Consider the following 14241-nt stretch of genomic DNA (forward strand, 5'->3'; position numbering starts at 1 on the left):
GATGCAGGGAAGAGAAACACTTCATACCCAGAAGTTAAAAAGTGATTGTAAAAATCATGTTACTGGAAAGCAAAACATGACAGATTATGATATTGGGAAAGAGTTGGTGATATTTTTGGAGTACATGTTTAATGACAACAGATACAGCCTGGGAGACTGCTGACAAATGTAAGTCAGGGAGGGGATGGAGGGAAATGTAAAAAAAATATTCTAAAGTAACAAACATATTTTAATTTCTAAAGCTTGCCTTGCAAGTGGGGGCTGTGTTTGTACCACCACACCTATATCTGCTTGCCTGACAGAATGCTCTCTGGGAACACAGTGAGATCAGCAAAGGCAGGTTCAAATTGTATGCCCATCATTATTGGTATAGGTCACAGAACAAAAGGATGGTGGCTACCTCAAAGATGGGGGACAACAAAAGACCACAGTTACAAAAGCTCCTAGGAAAATAAGAGACAAAAGTGGGAAGACTAACACTGAAGTAAAAGTGCCCAGGACTGTGTAACAAGGTTTAAACACTGAAGAGTCTTTCACTCTACATTAATTTGAGGTTAAATAATTCAATTTCTAGTACATGCTTTGAATGAAACAGGATAGCAGAGAAATCAAATCACACTCCTCTGACACAAAAAACTTGTGCTAGAGAAATTTCATTGATTAGCAATGAAAGTACTATTGGTTTACTCTGTTGAAGTAGTTTGTATTTTACAGTTCTTGCTTTACTTGTTGCAAGTCCACCAAGTAACATAGGCCCTTAGTTAGTGAATCACATCCTTCATCATTATAAAATGTTGAGTTCAGACCCAAGCATAAGTAGCCAAGAGTCCCATTCCTTGCAAGTTAGATGAAAGATGTGAAAAGAGATGGAGAAATACAGAAAAGCTACTATAGACTTGCTCAGGGAATGACTCAAGAATGGCCTTTACTAGGGCTGTCTTCTAATCTTCTAAGCCATGGTACAAAACAGTGCCCTTTTCAGTGCACAGTACATCAAGTACAGCATGTAAGGTCTTTCCCAACACAACAAGGATTTCCATTAAAAGAAACATGTTTAGACTAAGTCAATATTCTTTCACAGTTTAGTTGAATAATATCAGCTAGATTACGCAATGTCATTAATTATCTCTCTAACCACATTGGGAAGCCTAAACCTAAGTCTGCCAAACAAGGTCATCAGGCACTGTTTTCCTCAACAGTCTCATTTTAAATCATTATAAAACAGGATAACTCATTATGACAAATCAGGAGGTAACTCTTCTCAAATGCTTGCCTCTGAAAAATGCTAGAGAGAAAGAAACAGGGAAGAGCAGAAGGGGAACAGAAAAGAAGGGTAAAGGAATAGAAATTAGAGAAACAGTGAAAGACTGAATCAACAGCAAAAAGAACAAGGAGTACTCATAAATAATTGCATAAGATGACGAAGACTAAAGTTTAGGTGCAGCGAGCAAGAAAAAGTCATAGAAGAGAGAACAACCGAGTGAGTGGTGCCTCTGTGCTTTCTGAAGAACAGCATGGCTCCACAGAAAAGCCTCACGAAGAGTTCTGACAAAGTATAGAAATAATCAGCTTATTATAGTGGAGCTTACAGACATCTAGGAATAAACCATCCAAACCTCACTGGAGAAAGAACTTCCCACAATTAAATGTAAAACCAGCTTTAGATTCTGAGAGGTTTTGTTACTATTTATTGAAAAGTTAGAGATCAGATATGAGTGTTAAAGGGAACCAAGACATTTACAGTAGAAATGAGCTGCCTCTCAGCCAGTCTGTACTGCACAGCTGATACTGGCCACATGAAGAAAGAGCGTGAATTGGAAGAACATGAAATGATGTGACATTTGACATCTGGCAAGCTGCAAGGAAGAATCGTAGAAAACCTTTGTACACATCACTTATTCACGATACTCTGCCTACTGAAACCCATCCATAACTTGGAAGTTTCAGCATGAGTTTCACATATACTGGGATTTAGTGCAACGTAACTAGCAGTCATCATGCTGAGCCTCTCCTGAGGAAAACAAAAAGGTAAGATTATGAGATTACAGTTCAGCATATTTTAACATTGTCTCATGTATCCAGTTGGCTGAGACGCCAATATCACTAAGCACAGGTGGCAAGTATTTATAAATGAAATTCAGAATGGAACATGGCTGCCTATTGGCAAAACATATTTTAGGATAAAAAAATGACTGACATACAGCTCTCATCAATTTTTATGTATTTACTTAGTTTTAAAGATGGGAGAATCTCCATGGATCTCGAGAGAACCACTGCATCCCCCAGAATATAAAAGTTAAGGAAAATATATGGGAAAGGGAAACAGTCCCAGGATTAGAATCTGCATGCTTTGTCCAGGATTGGAATCTGCAGCTTTTTACTTTATAATTGTATTTACAACATATATTTCAGTATTTCTGCAACTCCATAACGATCCTTGCTATGCTGAAACTTTGATTAACTGTATTTTACTAGTACTGCAGATGAAAGTAGAATTTCTGGGGGTTTTTCCTTTCTAACTGGCATTCTTTTTTCCTGATGTTTCAGTTTCTTCCCTTTTGTTAGGTAGCTGTTCAGATACTTTTCAGATACTCCTCTGAAGTCTCTGAGCCTTGTGCAAATATACAGCCCTACGCATACAAAGAAGTATGCAGAGTGAAGAATGCAACTCCTATAAGCTTCTCCATTCTTTTGTCGGTAAACAACTTTGAAGTAGCTCTTATCAGATAACTGAAATTAACTGTTTATATGCTGCCAGGCCCCAACACTGTAGATCTTTATGTGCATTCATAATGTTAGCAAGGTGAGCAGTCACATTCTCTTCATTGGAGTCACTCACATGCTTAAATGTACACAAAGATCATTTCAGGAATAAAACTGTTTGCAGAAATGTGAGTCCCTAATCAGATCAGAACCCACACCATGTCTGTCTGTACTGCTGTCTGCAGTGAAGTTTCCTGGCCAATATATTTTTAGTTCAACTTGCTAAGCAGAGACAGAATTTACCAGTGAACCTTATGTATTTGCACTGCTTTGTCCAGACTGAGCGATGCTGGTATTGCCAGCAGAGCAACAATGTTTAACAAACATAAACACAGAATTAATAGACCTGGTATTCCTTTAGTCTTCTGCTTTTGTCTTCTTTTGAGCCACTAGATCAGGCTCCTCAAGGCCCCATCCAACCCGACCTTGAACACTTCCACTTTTTTCTTAGGTTCTGAGCAGAGATAGATTAATTATTGTTTCATGTCACAACTCTTTTCCCAAAATAAAGAAGACCTTCCTCTTTCATCAGTTGAGGACATTGCTATTAGGTTAGGCTGTAACAGCTCTAAAAGCTAAGCTGCCACCACAGCTGAACAGAACAACCAAGGCACTCCTCTTTCTGTTTTACCTTCCTCTTGCTCCTCTGCCCATTTACCAGGATTCATCACTTCACTAAATGGCTACAATTGCTCAGCCAGCAGAAAACTATTCCTATTTTTTTCAGCAGATGAAGTTTCTGTTGGACTAATGAGTTAAACTGAGCTAAGTGGCTTTACACAAGTATCAGCACATCTTGTGCAAACAGACAGGCAGGGGGCACTGGGGGCCAAGACCAGGCGTGGCATTGGGGAGCCTTTGGCTTGACTTGAGCTGTAACTTCTGGCTTCTCTAGTTGGGGGAAATTTCACAGCAGCCAAAACTGATCTTACTTGGGGCCTCGTCCCCCTGCAGCAACAGCTATGCCTACCTGTCCCCCTTCTTGAGCTGGTGTCGATATTTGTGCCAATACACAGTGAGCCACCTAAGTCAGGCAACTGATACTGCTGAAAACTTAGCTGGAACAATCAAAGTAGTACATTAGGTTTCAGCGAGATCAGCATCTATAATCAGCTGACTGCCCTGTTGCAGAAGAACTAATGCTACTTAAAAGAAGGGAAGTAAAAAATGTAATGGGAGAAGAAGGATGAAAGTAGTAGATGGTGGCAGCCTGGAATCAGGTTAAACTGCCATACAGCCAGATCTTCAGTGCTGTCATACTCCTTTAGATGTCAGAGAATGAGGCAAAAAACCCAATAAACTATTTCAGGTGCGGAGCAATTTATTTGTCCAAATGACTTTTGGAAAGTATTCACCATTAGTGAACAGAATTACTTCACACAAATAAGACTGTCTGTTTAATAGGTGTAATTTTTATTTTTCTTTCACTCCTCCCACCTTTATGTCTCTTCCCACCCTCAAAGGTGCTTTGCTTCTTAACTGCAGTTTCATAAAAATTAAATCTTAAGTCCCTCTTTTGAATCTTAAGAACCCCAGTTAAAATTTGCTAAATCCTGGAAACAATCTGTTGCAGAAGCTCTGTGCTGTCCTGCTCTTCACAGTAGTCTAGGAGGCAGAGATGGTAGGCCAGTATCTCTTCTACTTCCCTCTGATGAAGCTGCTGCCTTGTGCAAGCCTCCCCTCCTGCCTGCTGTTTGAAAGGGGGGAAAATTTCCACACCATGCCAGCTTCCCTGTTTTAGTAGTACTTCTTGCAATACAACTAACCACATTGCTATCATTGCCTGCTCAGTTTCCATCCCTAATGGGTTTAGTTTGTTGCTCTCTCCCAAGACTTCAGAGCACATTTTGAGTAACTTATTTAAAATCTCATTTAACTTTTTCCAAACAGCATCCCTCTGATTCAGCCACCATGGCACCCGCAGTGCACTTCACAGGGTGAGCCTGTGCACAGGTAATCCAACCAAAACTCCAGCCAGTAGCTGGCACAGCAGAAGGCTTCAACTCTCCCTCCCAACAGCAGACGGCGGGGCAAGCAGTCTGCCTTCCAAGGCTGGTGCTCCAGAAGAGGGATGACTTTGCCCTGGAGCTGCGTGTGTAGCAATGAAGGGAGGCAGCAGCTCTGCCCTGTGGCCCCGCACACCACACCAGGGCACACGGAGCAGAAGCATTCCAAGCCACCAGTTTCCTGTCCACGGGTGGCAGGGATCCCACGCTGTCCGGCAGTGGCAAGGTCCGTGGTGGTTGCTGGTGGCTGTTATGTGTCCATTCTTGTCCTGACTGACTGATGGACTGGCTGATGGACCAGCTGGCTGGCTGACTGACTGCCTGGGGGACAGACTGGTTGAATGACTGACTGACTGGCTGTCTGGCAGATTGACTGACTGATGGCCTGGCTGGCAGATGGATTGATGGACTGGCTGTCTGACGGGCTGAATGGCTAATGGACTGGCTGACCAAGGGATGGACCGGCTGGCAGGTTAATAGACTGTCTGGTTGACAAACTGACTGGCTGGCTGATGGACTGACTGGCTGGCTGACAGACCAACAGATGGACTGGCTGCACGGCTGATGAAGCGATTGATGAATTGTCTGAGAAATGGACTGACTGACGGACTGGCAGACTGATGGACTGGCTGAATGGCTGACAGACAGACTGGCTGACCAACAGACAGACTGGGTGGCCAGTTAATAGACTGTTGACAAACTGGTTGGCTGGCTGACAGACTGATGGACTGGCTGGCACGCTAGCTGGCACGCTGGCTAATGAACAGTCTGGCTGACTGGCTGACAGACAGACTGACTGGCTGTGACCGACCGACGGCTGGACCAGCTGCACAGCCGACGGACTGGCTGAACCGCTGGCCGACTGACGGACAGAGGGACCGACTGACGGCTGGACTGGCTGGCTCGCTGACAGAGCGTCTGGCTGAGGGACAAACCGGCTGGACAGACCGACAGACGCGCCCTCCCCTACCCCACCCCGGCCCCGCCCGCGGCTTCGCGCGCCCTAGCGGGGCGGCGGCACGTGGCCAGCGCGCGCGCCCAGCCCGCGCCGGGCCGGGGGTGTGGGGGGCGGTGGCGGGAAGCCCCACCCACCCCGCGGCGGGCGGGGGGGGGAGGGGGAGCATCACGTGAGCGCCGTGCCCCCACGTGACGACGCTCACATGACCGGGTGGAAGGGCGTGCGGGCTGCGGTCACATGATACGGGGGGGTGGGCGCGCGGCGGTCACATGACGCGCCGCCCGTGGCCGGTGCCGCCTGACGTCCCGGGGCAGCCGCCTCCGCCCGGCCCGGCCCGCGACCATGGCCCCCGCCGGCCCCACGCCGCCCCGGCCTAGCCTCCTCCTCCTCGTCGTGCTCCTCCTGTCGCTGTCCGTCGGGTCGGCGGCGGCCGCCGCGGCCCTGAGCGACGCTTACCGGGACCTGTGCAGGTGGGTGGGCGGCCGGGTGTAGGGGGGCTCTCCCTGCGCCTGGTCTCGGTCCTCTCTGCCGCGGGAGCTGGGCCGAGCGGGGCTTGCGGTCGGGGCGGGGAGCGCGGGTGTTCCCGGGCACCGGATCGCGCTGCCCCGGGGCCTCTGCAGAGGCCGGGCTGAGGGGGGCTGGGTCGGGGGGGGACAGTCCCCGCTGGGCCCTCGTCGCCTGACTCTCGGCGGGCAGGGCGAGTTCGCGGACTTGCTCGGTTAGAGTTACCCGTGGTCAGGACTGCTCCGTGTCGCTGCATCGGTTCTGGTGTGGAAAAAACGCGGAGAGGTGTGGGAGGGACATCACTTAAGAGTTGTCTTTGTATGAATGATATTGCCGGTTTCCATGAAGTTACTCACAGGGGAGTTAAGAAAGCTCTGAGTAATGAGAACTGCTATGTGGAAATGGCACTATTCTTCGTGTTTTGGCACGTTCCTACTCTGAATTCAGCCATGAACTTAGTCTGGCATCTTCTTGCTTAATTTATTCGTTGTATAGACAGAATATGCAGTGTTACTTGCGGGATTACACTATCTCTATCAACAGCGCTGGGCGGGCACCAGTGTAACACAGTGTAGGACTGAGGGCAGAGGCTGGATCACAGGAGGGAATGGGCTCCCCTTCTGGTGTAAGATGGGGTGTGATACCCTTAAATGAAGGGAAGGAGTAGGTTTGCTTGCAAGGTTAACCCATGGCAAAAAACGGTTTTGTCAGATGACCACCCTAGTTGTAGAATTGAGACAGAAATGCAAAACTGTTGTGTGGCTTCTGGAGGGAATTTAACTTCTCTGATTCTAATGATTTTTTTAAAAAACCACTATCTTAAATGACTTGATTCTTAAGTAGTTCCTATTTTGAGAATAGTGTTAAGACCTATCAATGTCTGTTTTGTATTTGTTCCATGTGTGTGACTAGAGGAATGTTTGTAAGTGCTGTGGATTCGATGCAAATTACTGAAGCTAGTTTCATTTTGTTAATGGCAAGTGAAGATAAATTGTGAATAAATGGCATAATTGACAGCTTCCATTTTAAGATGAACTGCTTCAAAGGTATGCGCTTGCTGTTATGTCATGGTGGGAAAAAGTATTTTGACAGACTTATGCCTGGTCATCTGGAGTGGGTAAAGGAAAAAACCAAGAACTTGCACTCTGACTGGTGGGAAGACCCCATAGAGATCAGTGGTGTGTCATGTCAGGCACAGTTGCAGCAAAGCTATCAAGTGGAGGATGATGCCCATGGTTAGTGTGAACACTGACATCTCAGCCAAAAGAGACAATGTTGGTGTTAGAGGTCCCTGACTAACCTGTTTTTGCAGTGCCTTAAGACAAGGTTTTGATTTCTTTTATAACTGTTAAGAAAGCAATGCCCACGCTTTGTGTGGCATAATAGAACTGGTAAAAGCTGATAAAGCTGTAGCAGTCTCTGTCTGGTGTGTGGATGTCAAAAGGTAGTCAGGAAAGGAAAATGTTGGGGATTGGGTGAGGCACTGACACTCCTTTAAATAAGAGTAGAGTGATACTTGGGTTAGGAAGGTGGTGTTGCAGAGGAGCAAAGGTATCAAAACTGTTGGTGCAACAAATGTGGCAGGAGGTTACTTAAACTTGAGTTAGTGGTTTTCACTGCTTGTTTTGCGTAGCCTTACTGCTGGTATGCTTGGGCGGCCTGGGGAAAGAAGGAAAACTTAATGTTCTCTGAAACTTTGTCAAATGTCATGGCTTTTAGTGACTGTATTTGTCATGCTTCCTCCTTCGTTCTTGTATGCTGTGACAAATGACTGTGCTGTCCTGTGACTTGCAATTGGAATTCTCTTTTTATCTTCTGTGTAAAGGTGTTTCCAGGACTGCTGCAGTACAAGCACCTAGGAAGGAATACAGGGAGCTGGTTGGATATAGGAACTTATTAATCAGTTTTGTCTCTTTCTGTTTTTCCTTCCCCTTACATCTTTCATGTGACAACATGGGAGAGAAATAAATTCTGAAGTTAGAGTTAATTAAACCAATTTCCTTTGAAAACAAAAGAAAACTTGACAGTTAAGGTTCACCTTCTGTGTAACATCAGGGTAGTTACTGTAAAACTTTCCTTTCCCTCTAAAAAAAATGTAGGAAATGTTTTGAGTGTCATGGTAGAGCAGCAAATAGAAACTGTCTTTTCTGTGTGCTGGTTTGCCTGATAATCTACTGTGGATGAGAGGTGATTTGAGAACAAGTAGTGTTTTTGTCTCCTGTGCAAGGATAGGAGTTGGTGCATAACTTTAACTTTTCGACTCATGAATGGAAGGAAAACTCCTCTAACAGATGTGCATGACAGGATTGCTATTATGCAGACTTTCTGGTTTGGGGTTGTAAGTCAAGTCTACTTTACAGTTAATGCTATAGTTTTTAATAATACAACTCCTACAGCTGGCTGTGCATACAGTTCTGTTCATTCAAACGCTGTCTTTTCAGCCTTTGTTGTGAAACCACAACTGCTCTTGTGTACCACTGGAAACCCTCGGTTTAGCGTTCAGCTTAGCACATGCGTCTTCACTGAGGCTGAGTACAGAGAGGTGACCTTTAGGTGAACTTGCTCAGCCTCATTAAGTGCTTTGACATTTAAGTGGGAGATGTAATAAATAAGTCATTACTGGACTTATTTGCATATGTGTATGATTACTTCATGTGCCTGGGAAGCTGCCATTATAATGGTTTGAATGCGATTTCTCAGCACATGAGCTTCCTATAGCTCTTGTGTACTTCAAACTGCCATCCCTTTCCTTTAGTGTTGTGTAAAATGATGTAGTAGATGTGGTTTAGAGAGTAGCATGAAAGACCAAATGTCTTTTAGATGGAGAAAGCTGAACAGCTTGCGGTGTAACTGTAGGGCTATTACACATGATGCATGTGCAGGAAAACTTGCCTGAAGACGAACAGTGTGTATGAGGATTGGAAAGGGTGACAGGTGAGCTACAGTAGAGCTAAGCATGAGTAGGGATGCATTAAAAAGATCTTGGAGCATGACGATAGATGTGTACTATGTGCCACTCTCCCTTTCTTTAAGGAGAACTTGCTTTGACATTCTTCAGTGCATTCCCTAGAGAGCAAATGCATCTTTCTTTGTAACTACGTTTTACAGTTGTTACAAGTAGGGTGTACTCTTCTTCCTAGCGGTTATTCTTTGGGTAAGATTCTGAGAACTCAAAACTTGAACATGGTTATAGGAATGTTTGTAATAGTCTTTCTGGTTCTCTGTTGTGTTTGAAGTGGCTCTGGTGTGGGGATGCAAATTCTGTGACGGCTGTTAGCTATCTGTACCTTGTCAGACTTCAATGCCTGAGCTCCTGATTTTCAAGGTGAACTAGTCTTGCTTTTTCTTTTCATGTTAACTTTTCCGTGAGTTGCTTCTTTCATTTGTCAAAAAAAATGCAGAGCTCTTTTTGTTGTGACTTGCCAAAAAGTAGTTTTATTTTCTTTTTCATGCAATCCCTTCAGTGTTTTAAACAAAGCTAGGTAGCTGGAAAAGCTAACCAGTAGGCACGGTTATTCCCAGTAACTCGTCTGGACCTTGTTTGCACAATTGGTTTTGACAGTGGTCTCAAGTTGGTGCTGCCTCCCTGCTGCTTCTGGTGCAGGGCCAGAAACTGCTGTGAGCCAGACAGGGAACTGTCTAGGTTCAGTCCCCTCTCCACACACATGCGCAGGCACCTGTTGTTTTTGCTGAGTTAATTTTGAGAGAGGGCAGTCCCTGGGTCCATCTTGTGTCAGGTGTTGGGCCCAGCAACACGCAGGGGAGGAGAAGGGGAGGGGAGAGAGAAGAGCCTGCCTTGGAGTGTTAGTGTGGATGTGTTTCGGATCTCTCACCGTGGGACAGTCCATGGTTGGGTTTATCTGGAAACAGGTGTGATATTGTGTCTTTAGCAAAAATAACTGTGACAGTTTCAATCAAGGCAGGTTGATCCCAGATCTGGAACCGGCTGCTTGAATGGTGCTGTTTTGTGAGGTGGCAGCTGTATTGAGACCCCTGGGTCGAGGGCATGTCACACCCCACACCATGACCAAGTCTGGTGCTTTTTAAAGCTGTTAGTATAACAGCTCCTTAAACTAGCTCAACTGCATAGAATCGAGGATATCTTGAGTCCTTCAAACAAGTAAGTTTATCTGGCACTGGCAAAGGGGTAATTACATGAGGCATCACTGCTGGTGGAGTTGAGTGCTGAGCAGTTGCAGAAATCCAGTCTGTGTGGCTCAACCATAGTCAGGAGGGATGATGTGATTGCCAACAGACTGTTTCTGTTATGGGATACGATTGGAAAGTAGAGAACATGTGGCTTGAAAAACTGTTCCCAGGCACTGATTTAATGCCAGCAGTCTTACTTGTGAGAAGAATAATTCTTGTTTTTACTCTGAGAACAGCTGCTTAGGCTACATCCAACCTGCTGTTACTCCCAATGAATAAATCCTTCCCTGATCCTCCCACCCATTTAAAAAAAAAAAAAAAAGTCCCTCCAACATTCTTGAAAGTAATACTTCTCTGAAGCTGCATCAGATTTTCATTTTTGTGTGCCATTGAAGTTGTGCTTTGGAACATGATTGAATGTGGGGTTTTGTTATTTCCTTTCTGTGGACAGTTTCAAAGGACTCCCCAGCTTTCCCTGTTCAGGGGCCTGTGAAAGGGCAGAAGAAAGGGCTGGCTTCAGTCACTACTTTACTTCTGTAAGCTGCTCATCTTGTTTCTTTTTTGCTTCTGGCATGTGGGTGAACTGACTTGATGTTGATTTCCTCTGTTTCATAACATGGAACCGGGAAAGCAAAACCCTTAATCTCCCGGAATGATAATTCTGTTGCGTGAAGGACTTAGATTCTCATTCAGTTTGCAAACAGATTTCAATTTGCAGGTAAAAAAAAAAAATCACATCAAAGAGAACTTCAGATTGATCAAAACTGTTGTTCCTTAGTATTATAAGTTGCCTTCTCATAATCTTCCAGAACTAGACAAAAGAGAATACTAAAGCGGTTGGGAATTTTTCAGTGAAATACTAACTTTTTGGAGCTTCATTGTGAAAAAAATTGTATTTTGATTGAAATGCATTTTCTCCTGAATGTAAAAACGGTTTTAGTGTTAATCTCTTGCTGCTTTCTGAGCCCTTGAAGGTAGAGTTAGATCCTTCTGAACTATTTTGTATGTATGATAGTGTGTTGTCAAGCTTTATCCTATTCCTGGCTTTGGTTATTCTGTGCTGTAGCTAATTCTCATCATCCTGCACTGAGATTTTTTTTATCCACTTCAGAAATGCAAGAACTTGGCTCAGTGCTCTGAGCCAGTGTGACTGTAAAATGTGAGCTCTGCCTGCTTATGAGGAAACAATAGTTGCAAGTATTTGTCTAGGATTGAGACACAGTACTTGAATCTGATTTTAAAAGTAATTTTATTTGTATTTTGGGTATGATCCAGTACCTGGTAAGTTATTTTTTGAGCCTTATGTTATTTTATTTGAGCTTTCATATCCCAGTGTAATTAGGATATAATTTTTTTTTTCAGTTTGCAGAAAGAACTCTCTTGTAGTTGTCCCTAAATTGTCCCAGTCATTAGTAGACTGGAATTAATAAGACTGCTGTAGTACAAGGAAGCAAAGAACCCTATAGTTAGTAATTAAATGGAAAAGTGTGTGGTACTTCACTGGCGGCTGTTTGATTAGAGATGGGATACAGTGGATTTGTGGAGTTACTGGCTGACTCAAAATCTAGAGTAAAGTAACTGAACGGTTGTTGCCCCTTCCTCACCCAAGGATTGGGCTTCAGAGTGGTGCAAAAAGGAATTCCTGTCCTGGGAGGATCTGGGATAGAATAATGTTAAGTGGTGCTAGAGCTCAAGGCTAACAAACCTCATGGGTGAAGCATCTAGTCACCTTCTAGTTTATCGATAGCTGAGAGCAGGGAGCTGAGGACCCTCACTGGATTTGGTATTCATTTGTAGATTAAGACAGATGCTTCTATGAGTCAGGTAGGTTTATTAAATCTGGTGTGAGCTGTGAATAGGGAATACCTAGTAAGTCACCGTGCTGTCCTCAGTTTTCTGATGTGATGACTTTGTATTAAATCCTACTGAAGTTTCCACTTGGGATGGAAGGGAGGCTGGGGAATTTCTTATGTTGCACAAATCATTACTGTCCAAAGGGTGCCAGCTGGTGCTGGCACCAGAAGAGGTATAGCTGAGTCAAGCTGACAGCAGATGTTTACTGAGCTGTGCCTTTTTAACAGCTTGGCCACAGCACCGTGCTAGTAAGGCAGGCTGCCTAAAGAGCTCCTGGCTCTAACCTAGCTGGCCTGGGCCTGCCTCGAAACTGGGTGGTGCTGTGTCATGCGGCTGACCACATCTCACTGCAGTCTTAGCACCCGCTATGTGGGAAACGAATCCTTGCTCTGCCTCTGAACTACACTGAATTTAATTATTTTTCTTCTGTATACTCCAATTTATTCCCTGTTGTATTTAACCAGAGTTTCATGTTCCTCTCTCAGTTGTTAGATAGATGACTTTGACATGCCTGTAGCTAGCTAGTATCATCTTTCACTGAGTCTCTTGTGGATAGCTCGTCTTCTGACACCATCCTTCAGATGCTGTTCTTTCAATATTGATATATATTTTTATATTGTGTATGTAAATGCATAAATGTGCAACTGGGTCCTGATAAGCATTATTAGCATAATTCAGTCTGAATGCTGTGAGAATCTCAACCCCAGTTTTAACCCTGAAGTTGAGTGGCTCTGCTCTTGGCAGACAGGATATTGCTGGCTGCTCTATTCCACTTAGTCTTAGAACTTCTGCCACTCTTATTGCATGTTGATAAAATGCAGTAGTGTTCAGCCTGCCAAAAATGTCTTTGAGAGCCTCCTAAACTTCTAAAACAAGTGTTCACCATCTGCGTTTAGACCTAGTCAGAGTGGCCTTCACAGAGATTTGATGGGGAAGAATGGATGGTTGAGCCTTCAAGAAAAGGGAAAATGAACGCCATATGCACTCCTCAATTATTTAAATTGGTTTTATTCTTTACTCTGACACAATGGGTTTTTTTCTGGTATTTATGGGTATAGAACACAAATATGCAACTCAAGTTAGTGATGTTCTTAGCTTTAACTCAGTTGATTCAGGAACTTATATCTAGAAGATGGTGGTGTGTGTGGTATGAATACAAATTCACAGGCTTTTTTCTCTTTTCAGTTACACATGGGAAGCAATCGATACAGACAAGAACGTGCTTTACAAAATAAATTTCTGTTCTGGTGTTGAGAAGTGTGGAAAATCAAGTGCAGTCTGTGCATTTGACTTCAATACAAAGAAATATCTGTCTGTGGGTAAGTAAACAAGTGTCCTTCCTCATAAGTAGTTCAGAATCATGTTAATTGATGGTTGTATAACTATTGCAAACTTTGATCTGTTAGCAAAGATTTTTTCCTTTTCAGAACAGCATAAAACTTTATTCTGTTGTAGGTTTACTGAGGAGATTTGGGAAAGCTGATTTGATTGCAGATTATCACTTCACAGGACAGTGAAACTTATCGTGTGCTTTAGTTATCTGTACCCTAGTGTGAAACTATGCAAGGCTTTCTCAAGCAGAAATAATTGCATCTACCTGTGGCCGGATATGCACTGTGCACAGCCTTGTTTGAAACTTGATACTGAACACAGAATAAAGCTTGAGTTATATCTCTGAACTATACCACAGCCTAGCTTGATGTAACGTCAACTCTTTGTTCAGAGTCATGTTACTCTTTGTAATGCAATATTGGACTATTGCTAAGCTTCAGGGATGTCCACCTTACATTGATACATGCAGAATAGAAATCAATTACCTGCAGTCTTCTGTTTTCACTTACACTTGTCCAATCTAGTGCCCGCTTCACTAGTCTGCAAGATGTCCTTGTTATTCTGAGAAGTGGTGAACTTCTGCATGCTGATCTAAATATGAAACTGGCATATTCCTGTACACATGCTTGCACGTGGTTTCATCAGTTGGAAGCAGTTTGTGCTCTCAACAGTATA

General features: G+C 43.9%; 1 protein-coding gene across 1 annotated transcript in view; it reads left to right on the top strand.

The window, feature by feature from the left end:
* The first annotated feature begins 6018 nt into the window (after positions 1–6018).
* IGF2R (insulin like growth factor 2 receptor) overlaps positions 6019–14241 on the top strand; it is a 60809-nt gene continuing 52586 nt past the window's right edge. Inside the window, exons 1-2 of the mRNA XM_069852187.1 lie at positions 6019–6197; positions 13420–13553. Coding sequence (XP_069708288.1) covers positions 6070–6197; positions 13420–13553 — 262 coding nt within the window. The 5' untranslated portion in view covers positions 6019–6069. The remainder of the gene's footprint in view (positions 6198–13419; positions 13554–14241) is intronic.

This window comes from Phaenicophaeus curvirostris, chromosome 2, assembly GCF_032191515.1.
Source record: "Phaenicophaeus curvirostris isolate KB17595 chromosome 2, BPBGC_Pcur_1.0, whole genome shotgun sequence".
In the NCBI taxonomy this organism is placed as follows: Eukaryota; Metazoa; Chordata; class Aves; order Cuculiformes; family Cuculidae; genus Phaenicophaeus; species Phaenicophaeus curvirostris.